General features: G+C 39.3%; 1 protein-coding gene across 5 annotated transcripts in view; it reads left to right on the forward strand.

Annotated features, from left to right (window-relative positions):
- Nucleotides 1-17,694, forward strand: part of mllt10 (MLLT10 histone lysine methyltransferase DOT1L cofactor) — an 85,260-nt gene that overhangs the window by 7,292 nt on the left and 60,274 nt on the right. For 2 of the 5 annotated variants that reach the window (XM_066724650.1, XM_066724658.1), the window contains exons 2-4: nt 4,560-4,681; nt 10,605-10,767; nt 13,500-13,579. In XM_066724650.1, coding sequence (XP_066580747.1) covers nt 10,605-10,767; nt 13,500-13,579 — 243 coding nt within the window. In that variant the 5' untranslated portion in view covers nt 4,560-4,681. Of the gene's footprint in view, nt 1-4,559; nt 4,682-10,603; nt 10,768-13,499; nt 13,580-17,694 lie in introns of those variants that run through there. The other 3 variants (XM_066724642.1, XM_066724667.1, XM_066724677.1) reach the window with 3 other exon arrangements.

A 17,694-nucleotide genomic window follows, 5' to 3' on the forward strand; every position in this document is an offset into this window, starting at 1 on the left:
GGACTGTGTTCCAGAAACCCACTGCCCTGCAGTCGGACCAAATGAGTCATTATTTGTCACAATGAGAAGCTGTGCATTGTGCTGCAATAATTCTTTATTTACTGACTCATCATATCTGACACCACACTGTCAGAGGAGCCCCGAGAATCCAAGGGAGAGTGGAGGGGACTGCTAAATTACAGGGCCACTGGAGACACGGAGCATCGGTCCAATTATTTTCATATGAACAGTAAACAGGGGCTCCTGAGCATCTCCAAAGGATAAGTCCTCCTCTCAGCTGGGTCTGAACATACAGAGGCTGCTGGTTTGATTCTGGGCTGGGTTGGGTTGCTGTGCAGAGTAAACGTTCCAGAGAGAGTGCGTAAATCGTCTTCGCCTCTCCTGTGACGCCACAAGAGTTGCTGCACTCAGCTGGTGAAATGATTCTGCGGTTACACACTTTGGAGGGCTGATGCATCCAAAATAGTTTCAAATGACAATGCATAAAAAACATGCAAGACAACTGAATGGAGATGAAACATAAAACATAACATAAGTTAAGAAGGAAAGAAAGAAAGAAAGAAAGAAAGAAAGAAAGAAAGAAAGAAAAAGAATGCCAGATCGCTGCTCCCAGCACAGCTTGACTCATTTGGTTTTACAGCATGAGTGTGAGCAGCCTCGGAGGAAGACGATTGATGAAGTCCTTCTAGGTTCCAAGTTTTGCTCACGTGAAACAGTGATTTCAAACCTCAAGGCAGTCAGTTGTGAATGTCAGATCAAATATCAAAAATGTACTCTATTGTCATGTCAGGGTCTTCCTCGCCTTAGTTACGCCTGCTCTATGGATTCATGTCCAGATATGAGCCCCATCTGAGAAGTGTATGTGCCATATTACTGGTCTTTTCTTTTGTCTATCCACAGAAGAGCTTGTGTGTTTTTTTCTTTTGCTGCTTGTGGAGAGCATAATTCTATGAATTAAAGTTTCCATGGTGGGTGAAAGTTTCCATCCTCCCAGCAGTTCCAGGCAGTGACCCAGGCTCCTGTGCATACCCCTCCTTGGTTAACCTCCTTGCGGGGCAACGGGCACAACATTCATTCCCCCCCAACCCCCCACCTCCCTGTGCTGCAAAAGTCGTGCTCTGAAAGTGTTAAACTGTTGATGGTCTCGGCACTGAGCTAGTATAGGCAGCCCTTCACCTCTGACCTGAGTATCCATTTGACAAATCAGAGTGATGCTGTCATAGACCTTCTTGTGCAGAACATCATTCTCCATATAGCCTGCAGCTTTCCCAGAATGCTCCCACAATATAGTGTGGTTTATTAATCACCCTGTACCGAAAACACATACACACTCTCACAGGACACACACAGGCACACACCACATAAACACTGCTAAAAAAAACATTCTGCCACTACACACATCAGTAGGAAGGCATGATTAAGGTTGTATTGCTCACTCTCTCTTACTTAGATATCCAACTTTGTAACTACTGCTTTACAAAAAAACACCAGTTAGGTCATATTGTAAGCATAATGGACATTACTATATTTGTTTCTCTAAAGTGATAAATGCCTCCCTCTTCTACATGTTGTAAAGGATCTGAATGAAAAATGTGATCCTTTTACTGCCAGTGTAAAATTAATTGAGGGAACATCTGCTCTCCGTTGCACCACAAAAAGGTGTTTCCTGCCAAAAAATGTATTGCCGTGCAAGTGTTGCAATATATACTGCATTGTTGTCCATGGCACTGTTTGCCTAGCAATTATTCTTGACAGGAATATTAATAATACAACAAAATCTTGCTCTCCATTGCTGGACAGATAGTGAGTTTATTAGAGTTGGCTCAGTACTACATAAACAGGGCAGACTGTAACATACTGTGTGTGTGTGAGAGTGTGTGTGGTGAGGGAGAGAGAGAGAGAGAGAGCATTCTCTACAGTCTGTATATCCGTTACATGTAAAATAGCTTGTTCGTTAATCTGTCTGTTTTAAATAGCATGTATTGTGTTTATCAGCATAAAATTGTTTCATGAATTTGTTTGTTTTGCATTCATGCCAGAAAAATTTAGATGGAGAGGGAGGCAAGGAGAGAGAGAGCAGCGGGAAAAGCTATGAAATGTACTAATGTATTTCTTGAAAGAGTTAGTTTTGACGTTCATATAACTGGCCTTTGTCCTCACACCAATGTGTCTAAAACACTGCAGCTTACTTCATTGTTATAATGTTAGTACAAAAACATTGTTATAGTGTTATATAGTGTTTGGAATTATTTTGAATGCAGATGTAAAGCTAATTTTTATTAAACATTTCCTGATGCATTCCCAGGCTACTTCAGCGCCTTATCTGGTTAAATACATTACCTAAGGTAATGTATAAATCCAAGATTTTGTGCTAATGAGAGCCTGTGAAAACAGGATTTAAGATTTGTCTAAAGCAATTTACTGGTACAGCTAATGTTTATGTTTCCAGTAACTTGCAACCAACATTTATATTATTTGTTTGTCTTTATTTCCATTTTATTTGTTTTGTATATGGAGACAGTAAACCATCAGAAATGTATGCATTTTGTAAAAACCTCTAGTTACAACTAAAAAAATATAAATGATGAAAAAAAAACGTTTTCAGCTTCAGCAGTTTTAATAAACTATATTAAAAAAAACCCACTATATTATACAAGAATGTAGATCAGTTTAAATTCCTCTTATGAGGAAAAAATCACCCCCGATCCAAAACCAATCCTATAAATGGGCATCAGCCAAGGTAATAAAAGAGAAGAAAAGACACATTGTCATGATTTTTCAAATGCGAGCTTGTAAGGAGTTAGGCTGTGTGAAACTGTATTAATCCAATATGTAAAATGCTACAGTGACTAACGTGTGTAACTGGCAAATGCACTGGTGAGTATGTAAATATGGATAAAGCAGAAATCAGATAGGTTTTTCTCCTTTAATACTAATTTACATCACTTTGAGTAACTTTATTGTTCGTTATTTCCACACACCTATACCTCTCTGCCACATCTCCACTGCAGTAGCTTCCACAGCCCGCAAAATGGCTCATTCGCCCTGGAAAACTGTATCACTTGCACATTAGCAGCTGGGTCTTTCACAGTGCGGATTTCTGACGTGCTTCAGCACATTAGCATCTATCTGCCTTCTTAAAGGGCTGCTTCTATACATTTCTTATTTGCCCACTCGCTTACAGGTTGCTGAAAATGTATGAAGGAAAAATGGCATTAAACTGTTGGGTAATTTCCCTGCTCTGCAAACCCCAAAAAGCTGAAAATCTTAGAAAGTGTCTCCTCAGATCCAATTTAAATTCCTTGTTTATTTATTTCAATTAAAAATTGTATTCATGAAAAAATATATATTTAAAAAATCTACCCGTTTAAACTTGTTTTCCCCTTCGCCTACAGTAACACTATACTTTCCAACAAGGGCTTTTTTAGTCACTGTAAAAAATTATTATTTTAGTGCTTTGATTTTCTGAAAATTGTGGCGTAGTAGTTAACATCTACTGTACTTTGACACAACCACACATTTATTGTTATATGGACGAAACACAAATGGCTAGCTTTATCAAAGTCTGTTCGCTTTCTTATTTCTTTATGGGAACATTGCAAATTAAAACTTCAAAAGAGTGGACAAGTCAGTGCCTGTTTCTCCTCTATTACAGATTTCTCCTCAGCATGGGTGCAGTGTTTTAATCCTGTAGTTACATTTGAAGTATTTGTATCAAAAGTTCATATGTTTTAGGATACAAATTAACATCATGCATTGTGTTGCTTGTAGCTAACAAACTGATACACAGTTGTTAGTGGAATTAAGTATGTGCAGGAAACACAATCCCCATTTTAATTGCCCTAAAAAAAGGAGGCTGAATGCAAGCTTGTTCAGAATCTGTTTGGAGGCATCTGTACAGCCAATGTGACACATCCGACAGCTCTGTAAGCTTACTTAAGGAAACGTCAGTGGTGATTTCACACTGTAAGTACCGTCCACCAGTGATAAAGCCTGTGAACCCTGGGGATAAGTTCAGCCTAACCCTGAGTGTATGCACACTTAATCTGGCTGCGGTTTTGGGAACTATATCATGGAATGAATGAATGAATGAGGGACGTTTATAGCTGCCCTGCCTTTATGCAGTGTGTCTTAAGAACAATGGAAGACATGAGATCAATTAATATTTTATATATATAGTATGCATATGATCTCAAGCCCTCCTTTTTGCTTGTCTTGAGCCTGGCTTTAATGGTTTCTGCACTTTTAATTTTTTTTAATTGTAGAATGTAATTTATTTGGATGAGATGTGGGCTAAGCACATATTCTTTGTTTGAATACCTGGCTCAATGGATTTATTTCTGGAGCTTTGGCATGGTCAGATAGGTAAAGGAGACAGCGGTGGAAGTATTTTGCATAGGCCCCTGTTCTTCAGCCCTATGAGAAAGCAACTGTCCCCTTACCCTGTCCCCTGCTCAGACTGCTCTCTCTGTGTACTGAATGAACTGGTAATACTTATTTTGTTTGTTTGTTTGAATGTAAACCTTAATAAGATTATTTTTACTCCCCTTTTACATCAGTTGCATCCCGTTGACCATCTGACTCAGTGGGACTGGAGCGATGTCAGAATGGCAGTTATTTTTTAAGCTCGAGGGAAGGCACGGTGCCATGGGCAGCTAACACATATGCAGGATCCAGACAGGTGGGTGGTGATACATTCAGGATCTCATTCATTTCCAGCTCTTCGTCACAGTTGCAACCAGCACAGAAATTTGGTCAAACTGCTTTGTTTTAAAAATTAACATATTAATTACATAATTAAACATAATTAAAATAAACAGAAGCCAGGATTATATTTAAACTTTATTATAATTATTATTATTGTTGTTTTTGGTTGTTGCAAATTAGCATTTTAGTATATAATTGTACATTTACAAAAATAATATTTAGATAGTGTTTATGCAATATAAGTATAAAAATATTATGATTTATTCAGAGGTTTTCATTTTTTTTAACCTTCTAGGTTAGAACTATAAGGAGTGCTGATAAGACCCCACACATGTCCATGTTTGTGCTGTAATGATAGGATTCGGTGCTCCTGTGTGTCGTTTGTCCCTGGGACCCTCTCTTTCAGGGTGCTGTGTGTCCTGTGGAGTTCAGCGAGCGTTAGTCTTCTGATCAGGGAGGTCCAGTTTTTACTAGAACAAACAACAACAAAATTTTCCTGTCACATATGAAATGGTAATGCCAGGAATGGGGTAACGCTATGACAAATTGAATGTTTGTACGAGTTCAAATTGAACATTTGTTCTACATTTCACCAACATTAATTTTGAATGGCATGATTACTAAATACTTAATCTCATCTTGTCTGTAGCAGATCTCAGCCAAAAATGCAGGGTTTGAGAGGGGGTGAGAGACCATGTCATGTCAAGTTATTCAATAAAGACAGTAAAGGGAGTTTATGCACGGCTGTACAGAACTAGTAGTAAAGCATGTTAAAATACTTTTCTGGGGGGGGGCAGGAGAACATTTTAGTGAGCATTTACAGAAAAGTTGACAAAGTCTTCAGTTACCTAGGTACAGCAGAAACGTTTTGTTCCAGGAAGACTTTCTTGTTTGAAGGTGTTCCTTTTTAGGCTGGAGCCATGTGTGGAAGTTTCCTTATAAATAAAATTTACATTGGCTCTTGTCGCCAACTCTCTTTTTTTTTGTGAGATCGTTCTCTGAAAGCTTCTGCCGCTGTATTTAGTTTGGAAAGAAGTCCCGAAAGTGTGAATTTCTTCACTTCTGAACATACACACTTATTCTCCAGTCACTGAAATGCTATGATCTGCTCCGGTAACCCATCACTGTGTTAAACATACACGTTCAGATTTTTTTTTCTCCAAAATAATTGATAATTATAAAAAGTGACACTACATCCCCACATTATCTTCAAAAGGATAAGATCTACTAGAGAATATCACGACACAAAAGTATATTGCTTATTAAAGAGGCAATGAAGGCGAACTCAAGTCTAGCACAGCTTAGAACTGGTAAAATCCAAACTGGAACAACAATTACATTACATTCAGCTTAAGCCACAAAAGTGTACCTGGAAAAAAAATGCTTTGAGATCTGTGGTTAGAAATCAGACTTGTACTGTATAAACAGGCTAGTGTAGGATAACATACAATAGGTTGTGTAACATGTTTTCTGCCATTGAGAACATATTTGCTGATGCCATTAAAGTTCTAAATCCATCGTCTTCATTTGAGCGATTTCATGACTGAATAATGCACAGCACTTGTAACCAAAATGCTGGACATGTTTTTAGGGCAGGGAAGGAGTTTTCTTTTTGGAAGTGCAATCCCATTTAAGTATGACTGAAACTGGCATATTCTGAGGAAGACCAAAAAACGACTTTTTAATTTCACATGTCGTAGCAAAATCTGGTGTGAAGTTTAAAATGATGAATCCCAAATTTCTTTTACACTCCTCACATGGTCTAATATGAGAATCTATAAAGCTGTTTAGCATGGCGAGGAAATTGAGCCCTTTAGCTAAAAGCCCCCTGAGCTGGATCAGTACAGCAATGCTTAAATCACAGTGCAGACACTGCCCATTTGCTATCAAAGAATTAGCGTTTAAAATTATGGATCGCCACAAAATCACATTGATATGAACTAGGGGTACACAAGCAATTTAGCTTACTGAAACAGGAAAGCTCAGTCACCCTAAGCAAAGTAACTAGGCCTAGTCCTAATCAAGTGCTAATAGCAAAAATCACTCTGCTATTTCAGTCCCATCGCACTCTTTCACAGCTGGTCTGCTCTCTCTCTTTGTCCTCCTAGCCTGTAATAGGTTTTTCTTGCTTTGTATTTCACATTTGTCTTTATGTTTAATGTAGATGCTGCATTTAAGCATCCTAAAATTAAAGCAAATAATTGACCGTCATCCCCACAGACCTTTCATTTTGCGTACTACATTGAGAAGGCTCGTGTGCCCCCTTAAATTATTGGCAAACATATTTCGTTTCTCTGGAAACCAAGACTATACAGGGTGTATTGTGGTGATGCAGGCAACTATAGAATGTTTGGAATTACCAATTAGCACAAAATTTGCCGAGCAGGACTGGGATGCTGGACATAATTATCACATTTCAGAAATAAAGACATGGAAATGCCTAATGATAATCCTTTTTGCGAGAGGAAGAGAAGAAAACAAAAACAACAAAAAGGGATTTTATTGATTCTTCCCTTTAATAAACTGAAAATGATGGTATAGAAATACCTTGGCTTGTGCTGTGATAAATTAAACCAGACATCTTTTAAAACTTACAAAAGAAAACATTCCATGATTAGTGGCAGAATTTGGCAAGGTTTCAAATTTACTTCTTTTATTTGAATTTATTAAATTATTTTGGAGGAATGTGAAGTATGCCCTGTCATATATTTCTCTGTTGAACAACCAAAAATAAGTCTATACATTTGGGGGTGCATTTATTTGATTGTACACGCTAATGCACAAAGGTTTTTCTGTGTCCAGAATTTAACTGCAATTTAATGCTGTTGGTTATCGACTGTGTACCCTTGTCATGATAATTATATATATATATATATATATATATATATATATATATATATATATATATATATATATATGTGTGTGTGTGTGTGTGTGTGTGTGTGTGTATAAATGAATATATATATAAATTATTATAAATATAGAGGCTGATTATGATTAATTACATACATTTAGAATTTGGTATCTCTGTGATATTGGTTTATAAACTAAAATCTTTATTAAACAACTGGTTAATTATTTGTTGAAATCAAAATATACAGCTATATCATGTCACACTCCCAGTGAAGCCACTGATTTGAGCATATCGATTTTTAAAAGTGTGTGAATTCTATTTTTACATTTTAGGAAAATAACACATTACATTACCATGTTAAAATGGAATACTTTAGCCTTTCAACAGTAGAATACTGAATTTAGTTTGAATAGTCTTCTGACTATTTTAATTTATTTGAACTGCTTGTCATGCATGCATTGCAAAAAAACTATTGTATAATGTAGAAAATAGATGTAGTGGTTTAGTTTCATCATACAATCTGCTGCATATAATTATTATTATCGCAAACACTATATGTAGATTTGTGTGGTTTTATTACAAAATATTCACTTAAAACGGGGGCAGATTTTGTACTAATCTCAACTTAACAGGCCTGGGGAAAATGGGCGGCTGCAATTGCACAGGGATCTATTCACACATTATTCTAAATTATACTCAGCCATTACATAATCACAATGCGTGCATTTTAAAGTATTAATATTTAAATATCAAGACTTGTAAATTATAAAAATTAAGAAGTGTTCATAAACGTTTTGACTGATTTTTGTAATGTGAAAAAACAGATAGTCCTACTTAAATCTGTTATAAATAATTAAAATTTAAAATTGAACGTGCCTTATTATTTTTTTTTAATTAAGGTTTGTTACTTTTTGTATATTTATAGATTTTTAACCATCCAGATGTACGAGTGTAGAGTTGGTCGTTAAAAAAACATTTTTCCTCAAGAGAAACATCTCCACTCAATTGTCTTTAAGCGAACAGCGAGTCCAGGAAATGTTTTTGCAGTTTTATTCCAATTAGTGCGCTACTGGACTGTGAGCATTGGTAGCCGCTGCGAGGAGTTCCCAACGCGGAAAGTCATGGCAGCAGCTTAAATAAAACGTGCAGACAATTATCTAGAACTGTGATACAAATAAAAGGGGAGGCGTTTGATCTGTTAGGGAATACTTAAAAAAAAGGCCAGTAAAGAAAAAAAGTGTAAACTAAATGCAAATCATTAAAAGGGAGTTTAAAATAGTTAAATAATTATACCAACGTTTGTATGTATAGGTGTAATGTATGTGTGTGTGTGTGTGTAATTATATATATATATATATATATATATATATATGTGGCGCGTGTACACAATCACATATATGTATATATGAATATAGACATATAGTACCGTGTGTGTATATATTTAAGTGTGTAGATTTAGATGTGTTTATACACACACACTCGTATACATACATACATAAACAAAACCAGGCGCTTAGTGTAATTAGAAAAAGCACAACCAGGCTATTTAAAGGGCAGCGTGGCTCAGTTCCGCTCACAATGAAACGCAAACCTAATTTCAGCATGTATGGATTTAAACATTTGTGCTTTCTGTGGCTAATTTAACTTAATTATGTATCGTGCAGTTTACAGAATACAACACCGCTGAGATCAGATCTGTCCGAGTAATAATACTATACGACTGTAACGCCCAGTCTAGTTTAGCTCTTGGCGGGGTGTGATCTTCTCTGTGGAGAGCACTGTGTCATAGCTTCATAATGCATTTAAAGGTATAAAACCACGAACTTTATTAGATCGTGAAACATACATATGCATATTATACACACACAACTATATAAACTGTCACAGGAAAACGATGGAAGGAACAACTTCATTGTGGGAAAAAAGTATTTGGGAGATTACAGTTAAATTAAAAAATAAACGTAATTAATTAATTGATCCAATTGAAAGGCTCTTACTGTGACGTATACCGTGCGCTTGCAAATTACCTATGATCAAAGAAACAAGATTCCATAAGAAAGTAACTGTGAAGAGAAGAGACTGAGTAACCTTCTTCTACCGGTGATGAAGCCGGCTGAACTTGTTCGTTGTTGGAGATTTCCCCCAGAAATGTCCACTTTTTGGTTTAATTGAAAGAAAATCGAAATAAGTGAAAACCATACCACCGGGGTATCTTCAGTTTTTGTGGAGCCAGGCATGGTACAAAACTTAGATGCAACCTATGTAGTTACTTTACAAAAAGTAGCATACAATTCAAACCTTGGCCGAAAAAAATCTAGCTAAAAAAGTATAAAACAAGTACTTAAGGGTAAAACAAAATCCACTGATATACTGGATGAAATCAATAACATTCATAAAGAAAGTGCTCTCCAATTAGAGACGTCATCATACCACACATCCAATTAACAGCTCCCACTCACTAACCCTCTTTGAGTAAAAATATTGAAAAATAAAAAAGCTTCCCAGCAGTATTTTATGATAAATAAAAAGAAGAAGACAGTCCTTCAGCACCACGGAGCCCCACAGTTTCCGATATGCACAGAGCCGCTGGAGCTCGGCAGCGCGGTTTCCTTTCTCTCACTCTCCTCCCCCAGCCAGCGCACACACATACAGTTTCCAGGAAGAGAGCGGGCTTCTGTCTGACGCTGCGTCCCTGACATTGGCTCCGCCTACCCGCGTAGAGAGCGGTTGGAACACGACGGAGCCAAAATGGCGTCGTCTCTCCTCGCCTCTTCCCCTCTCCGTGCTCCGCGCTGAGCCAGCCTCCCGAGTTGCGGGTGCGCATGCGCCGGCCAGCTCACTCGCAGAGTCCCCGGAGTGTGCTCGTGTGTTGCGTACGCCAGTGGGGGGATTATCTCCGCGATAAGAGGGGAGCCGCTACCAAACAACATGGCACTGCCACAGAGGGGCACCTAACCCGGCCCCGGCCAGCGCGGAGGCACAACTGAGGAAAAAGCCGGACACGGTTGCGTCTTTGTCCTGAATGCTTCCTTCTCCCCGGTAGATGGTATCGAGCGAGCCGTGCCTGGCTGAGGAAGACGACTGCTTCTCGAGTACTATGAAGGAGATGATTGGAGGCTGCTGCGTTTGCTCAGACGAGAGAGGTTGGGCTGAAAATCCTCTGGTCTACTGTGACGGGCATGGCTGTAATGTCGCTGTTCACCAAGGTAACTCTCACCACGCTTTAGCATTCCCTCGCTTGGCTACTAACGCTGTGCATGTCCTGTTGTTGTTGTTGTTGTTGTTGTGTTTTTTGGTGGGGGGGGCGCAGGAGAGTTGTTGACACTGTGAAGCCCTCGTGTGGGAATGGTGCAGCCAGCCCCCAGGCCCGAGCAGCGCACAGCAGTAGGACAGAAGACACAAGTGAGCGGCGAGGACGTGTTTACCCAATGGCCCTAGGCCGAGGGAGAGTGTGGGGGCAGATGTCATGTGACCGTGTGCGGAAGAATTAGACTCGCTGTTTGCACCTTTAGTTGCAAAGTCAAACGTGCGCGTGTGGTGACAGTGCGTGACGCGGTTGCATTCTCCGGGCTCGCGCTGGTCCCGCGGCCGGCGCGCGCGAGGAGGAGCAGCCCCGCACCCCGGCAGCCGCTGAAGGTCAGGCTCTGTCTCGTACCCCGGCCGTCCTATCCCCGTCGCGCCTAAGTCGTCTTGTATTGGCTGTATGTGTATCTTTCATTAACTCTGGAGAGAGCTGGCCTTATTCTCCCCGTTTCTTGACATTTCGCTGTCCACGGATGAACCCAGAGCGCAGTTCGAGTTGGTTCCTCTGCGCAGAATGACAATGACAGCCTAAAAGACACTGGGGTTTTCAGAAATGGTCTATGAAGCTTCACTTAGTCTCGGCCCGCAAGGCTTTATTCTTCATCTGTTACATTTAACCCAGCTCCCACAGATGGGCTAAACCGATTATTCTGCCAATCCCCAGTGCAGATTTAAATACCAGTAGTTGTTAACGCACACTTCCGGCCTGGAGCAGCGCAGTGACGCAACGCTGCTCGCCTCGCGCGGCGGAACCACTGCAGAGTGGCACGGCACGTTGCCATGGTGATTATAGTGCCTTCAGTTGCTAGGTAAGGCCTGTTTGTCCCGTGTCTCCATTTAGCCTTTCATTATTTTGCCACTTTTTTGCTCTAGATGGATAGCTAAATAGTCCTCTTCTACAGTTGACCTTACCAGCACATGTAACATTGTGTTTAAAAAACACCCCAAAACAAACACATGACCTGACCTGTTTTAGGAAAAGGTCTAATATAAAGAAAAACGTGTGCTTTCATGAGTACAGAGATATACAGTAATAAACTATATTGCAGTGTTGACTTACACCTAAAAATTACACCTAAAAGTAGAAAAACATCCATTCACCATATGCTCCCTCTCCCTTAGTTCTTAATTGTGTCTTAACATCTTGTCTGCACTTATCAGTTTTTACAATCTAGGATGTAATACCTTATATATTGTTTACTGTATATCTCATACACTTGTATAAATTCTGAATTTGTAAAATGTTTTATGCCTTTTACTGAACTGTATTCTTGCACTTTGTATTGCTCTGATATTTTGTTAAGTTGCCCTGGACAAGGGTGTCTGCATAAGAAATACATAATAATAATGTTTAGATTTTTTTGTTTATATGTATTTTTATTTTTTCTTGTTGGATAAACATACTTAAGATCATTATTTAACCTGTTTGCATACAGGGTGAAAAACACAGCATACGTTAGTATCCTACTAATCTAACACTAGTGTGGAGAAGATTATTGGGTTTTTATACTGAAACTGCATTGCATTTGGGTAATCCATGCTGACATAGGCCACAGCAGTAAAACAATGATGTACCGCTGTGCATGTGTTTTTGTACATGGTCACTGTCCCATACTTAGTGCAGGTCTTTCAAATATTTTACTAAATATTGCTTTACAAATGCATTTCTGAAAATCAATTACTTTGTGAGAGAGTGAATGAAAGCAGATAAATTGAAGGATACCCTGAGTAAGTTGATGTTTTAATCACTATCCAGATATATCAACACCATCTTGAACCGTTACATCCATAATTGTGTGCTTCTTTAAAGAAAATGATGCAAACAAGCCCTTGTCAAAAAAGTCATGCCATCTAGCAGAGACATAATGGCATTTTATGCTGATATTCTGACTGTGATGTCCCGCTTTTGCATTGTGCTTCAAGCTTGTTGTATGATACTGACCAATTGTAGGAGTATTGCAGGGATTGCAGATTGTACAGTATTTCCTTTCCTGTGAGATGCTAAACTAGGTCCTACTTCACAAGCATGGCCAGGCTTGTGACGAAGTGTATGTAATCTCTTAGTTTATTTAGTGGAAGGATGGTGCCTAATATATGTACATTCTGGTTGACATCTTATTATTTACAAATAGTCTGTTAAATGCGATTTGTCCTGGCTGACCATTCCTCCCATTTGTCTTTCATTATTATGAACTATTATGAAAATCCTGCAAAAGCCTCATGGGGAATATGGAAGAATTACTTCCCCCTGCATTGTTGAAAAATGTTTGTGCGCCATGATAAAGTTGCTGGAGTATTCTCTTTATCTATGCATACCGTTTTTTTTCTGATATCCGGATAATTATTGCCTGGAGGGGATGCAACCATTAGGCCTTAAAGCCATGGACCCCCAGAGATTTCTTCTCTCCCATAACAGTCTGTCATCCTAGAAGAGTTTTTGCTCTTCTCTCCTCCGTGCCTAATGGTTTACTTTTTATTTTTTTATTACTGTGAGCCTTTGTGTAGTTTGTTTCACTGTGTGAAGCGCTCGATCTCTGTGGCAACTCCTGTGAAGGGCGCTATACTAAATTAGAACTGATTTGATTGATTGGTTGTTAACACAAGAGTTCTGATTTTAATTTTATTCTGTTTGCAGCATGTTATGGGATTGTACAAGTCCCTACTGGCCCCTGGTTTTGCAGAAAGTGTGAATCTCAGGAGAGAGCAGCTAGGGTGGTAAGTCCAGCAATTAACCTACATTACAGTCCAAGACAAGGTTGTTGTGCTTCATTCCAGGAAATGGGAAGTTAATCTTTTGACTTCACTTTTGCCACACTAGCCTTCTAAAGCTTAGCTTGTTTATTTTGTTGTAGATTTCTTTGAATAATCATATAGATATAGTTTTTTGACAGTCTATTTTGTACCTTTCTCGTGAGAATTTTCTTTCTAACCAATAGTCTGATAAATCTATGGCTAAACATTTTATTTCAAGTCATTTTTGCTTTTGATTCTTAATTGCAAAGGCAAAACACTGTCATGAACATTTGAAGTGAGGTTATACTACATGTTTTTAAAGTCCCGGTGTTTTATTTGTTTTGCAATCTTTTAAGCTCTTTAAATCCTCTCCATGCACTGTCAAAAGGTTATGTTATCTTATCAGGGGACTCTAGTGGTAACGTAAGGGAATTTGACTATGTGACAAGCAGGCGTATTACCCATAATTGGCCTAGTCAACTGTTCTACCTAATTCCCCAATTCAATACTAGGCTAAAATATAATGGCAGACTGAGGCTGACATCTTCTCTTGCCTTTCTCCTTTCTTCATCCTTGCTTTGACATACAGGCCCATAAGGAATATGACTGGCTTTTAATCTGTACCTGTACCTCTGCTGTAGACATTTGCCAGGATACTAGCAAGAGATTCTCACGCAACACTGGTCAAACCAGAGGGCTGTGTTTCGAAATGTTCAGAATCTGGTGATCTAATCTTGAAATTTGTCTGCTTTACTTCACAAGTTGTTGGATGTTGTCTTCTGTGTAGTGTCGAAGGCCTGGACCCAAACAAAACTTTGACCTTTCTGTCTTTCGCAAAATATAAACCTTTAACCTACTGTTGTTTTATTGATAAATATTAGAAAGTTCCTTCTGACCATATTCATTACTAAACCACATTAGGGTACAAGTTCATAATTAGCGATTCACAGATAGGCAAAGGTTGGGATTGGTTCAGGCTGAAGTTAGTTTTGGAGAGCTGCTTCACTATACACAGTTTAGAGCAGTGGCATTCAGCCCTGGTCCTGGACCCCAATTGTCCTGTTGGTTTCTGCTCTAACTGAGCTCTCGGGTATAGATCTGAAACCTTAATTGAACTAATAGTTTGACTTTTTTAATTGTTCAACTTAATAAAGTTCCAGAATTCAAGTCCTTTATATAATTGTTCCCCCCCCCCCCCTTCCCCCACTCCCTCTCCAAACTGATTACAACAATTAAAATGCTCAGATCAGCCACATTGTTACTGCAGTTAAGGGGTCAGTTAAGTAATGGAGATCTCAGATGGAACACAAACAAGCAGGGCAGTGGGGCCCCAGGACGTGGGCTGAGAGTCATAGCTCCAGAGGGACAGCGTTGATGCATGTCACCTAATCCATTCATTGTAAATCTGAAATCCTTCTATATACTTTATATAAAGTGGAAACTTGAGAGGAAACCCAGAATGTTAATTCAGCAACATTTATTTATGTTAGTTCTTTCGATAGTTTATAGAGAAAACTAACACGTGAATAAGTGTTGCTGAATAAACATATTCCTTTCAAGTCTCTATTCGCTTCACTTTGTTTTCTACTCATTGTTTATGTTGAGGATGAAATGCAGTGCAATATACATTTTAAACTTAAACCCCCTGGTACTATACGGTTTCCTATCGGCGCAGTGTTGGTCTGTGAGTAGTTTCTGTGAGTTGTATGACTTTTATCAGAACTGTAGTTCGCTACTCATTTAATACCAAGACCTGATTAAATAAGAGCTTTAACGTATCCTCCAATTGCAAATGCACAGACTTATTACTTGCTGACAGATTTCCAATGAGAAGAGATTAAAAAATGGCTTATTTTTTTATTTTTTTTCTCAGGTTTTTAAAGTGCAATTGGCAGGTGTTTTAAAGTTTCGATTGGGTCTGAGTCTCACTTTTAATCAATGCAATGGTGAATAAGGAATACTATTACTGTTGAGTACTTGTATTGTTATCCTAAGACTGAAGTAAGCATGCTGTAACACTCGCCTGATTGACAGTTGAACAGGAGCCAGTTCTGTCAGATCGTTGGAACATATTCCTCCAATTAAAAGATCCAGCTTCTTTCACAGACTGGTTGCCACTGGCCTGTGACTGACTGCCCTACCTAGAATAACTTTGGGTGGTCCAAGACAAGTGCTGTTCTGGGCCTGTGAAACCAGCCCGTTTGTGTTTCTCCAGAAATATTCCCATATTGATGATCTTGGTTTAAAAAGGTCATATTATTCATTTGGCCGACAGCCATCTATAGTTCAGTATGGCCTGACCTCTCCTCTTTGATGTCCAGTGTGGCAGAGATGCTTGTTCTCGCTCTCCACTGACCGTAATCTCTGCCCGGCAGACTTGGCAGCAGCAGACCTGTAGCTCGGCTCGTAAGGCTCCGATCACGTGACTTCCCCGCTGCATATGGACAGTCTTGTTTCATCGCGGGCCGGAAGGTGGTGTGTGGTCTGTGGTCTGGGAGGTTTCTTTAGCTGAGTGACTCATCTCTCTTGTGGAGTAGTCCTTTACAGGGACCTCATGCCAGTATGTTGTAATCATCTGAGCATCATGAGCTGGAGTTCAGCCTTACAAGTTTGTTCTCCTTGAATAGAATTTCCCCTGAATTCATGGGTGGGTAATTACTTAAAAAAATAAAAATAAATCTGTTTGCTTGCAAATCACATTCCTTACATTCAATAATGTAGATATTTGATAGTCATATCAAATATGACTTGTTTTACAGAGAAAATAACCATAAAAGTGAAACTTATTAGTCTTCCATCCTTGTACTGACAGAATTGTATTTTGCACATGCTTCTGTTTTACTGCATGCTCAACCTATGCAAACCTACTCGAAATTCCTTGGAAAAACACTATTTCTGAAGGTCCTCTGACAACCTTTGTGTTCTTTACATGGCCAGTGTCTTCTCTTGAAACCCCTTGCATGGTGACAAATGTCTTGCCTACTAGCCTCACACACAGCCAAGCAGGCACGCACGAATGTAAACATAGCCGTTCCCTTGAATTGTTAGCACTGGGAGTGAAAAGCATGATTTCTCCCTTGGAAGCCCTGCATTACTTATGAACTTACAAATGCATAAATGTGAATTGATCTGTCACTGGTGCAAACTAATTAAATTTAAATGCATATTCCTAATTTAATGGAATTCTGAAAAGATTCACTCAGTCACCTGCCCCCCAACCCCCCCCCCCCCCCCAAGAAGTGACACATTTTTGCATCCGGACCTCCGGACCTCAATGTCAGCAATCATTCGTTTCTGTAGGGACATCATAGCTTGAGGAACACAGAGTTTTGAATTCTGCTTTTGCTGACATTGTGTCTTAAAAGTTAAGAGCACTGTCTTTTATAACATCTATATCACTGTATTAGATAGGCTTTGGCATAAAGAAAGTGCAGGATTTGGACACCATTTATCTAGGTCAGGGGTGGCTAACCCTGGTCCTTGGAGAGCCGCAATCCTGCAGGATTTCCAAGTCTCTCTCAATTATCAATCAATGGATATCTTGATCACAGAAACATTTTGCCTAATTAAGACCCATAACTGGTTCAATTAAGCAGTTAACGATCTGGATAAAACAAAAACCTGCAGACCATGCGGCTCTCCAGGACCAGGGTTAGCCACCCCTGATCTAGGTTGTCCTTTAAGATGTAAATCCAGTATGTGCACGTCCAACCTTGATTCCTGTGGATGGTTGCTGCCATACTTTCTGCACAGGTGTTTGTTATTGCTGGCAGTGTTTCAGAATGTGTGGGTCTTGATTAAGTGTTGACAGGAGTGGTGCTGGTTTATAAATTGCAATCAGTAATGGTGCTCCTGTAATTGTACTAGGGAAACGAATGTCTGCAAGCGTACTTTCTGATCTGACTCTCTAAAATAATCCGTTCCACAGCACTCTTGGTGGGGGGTGGAAAAACAACAACATAGGAAGAGATTCTACATTTTTGAGAAGTCCACAGTAAGAGCCAATCCTTGCTGTCAACTGGGCCAAAATCCTTAATGTAGGGTTTATACACTGCATCTCAAGACGCATCAAGGACATGAGATGCGGAGAATGGGGA

The sequence above is a fragment of the Amia ocellicauda genome, chromosome 2 (genome assembly GCF_036373705.1).
Source record: "Amia ocellicauda isolate fAmiCal2 chromosome 2, fAmiCal2.hap1, whole genome shotgun sequence".
Classification (NCBI taxonomy): domain Eukaryota; kingdom Metazoa; phylum Chordata; class Actinopteri; order Amiiformes; family Amiidae; genus Amia; species Amia ocellicauda.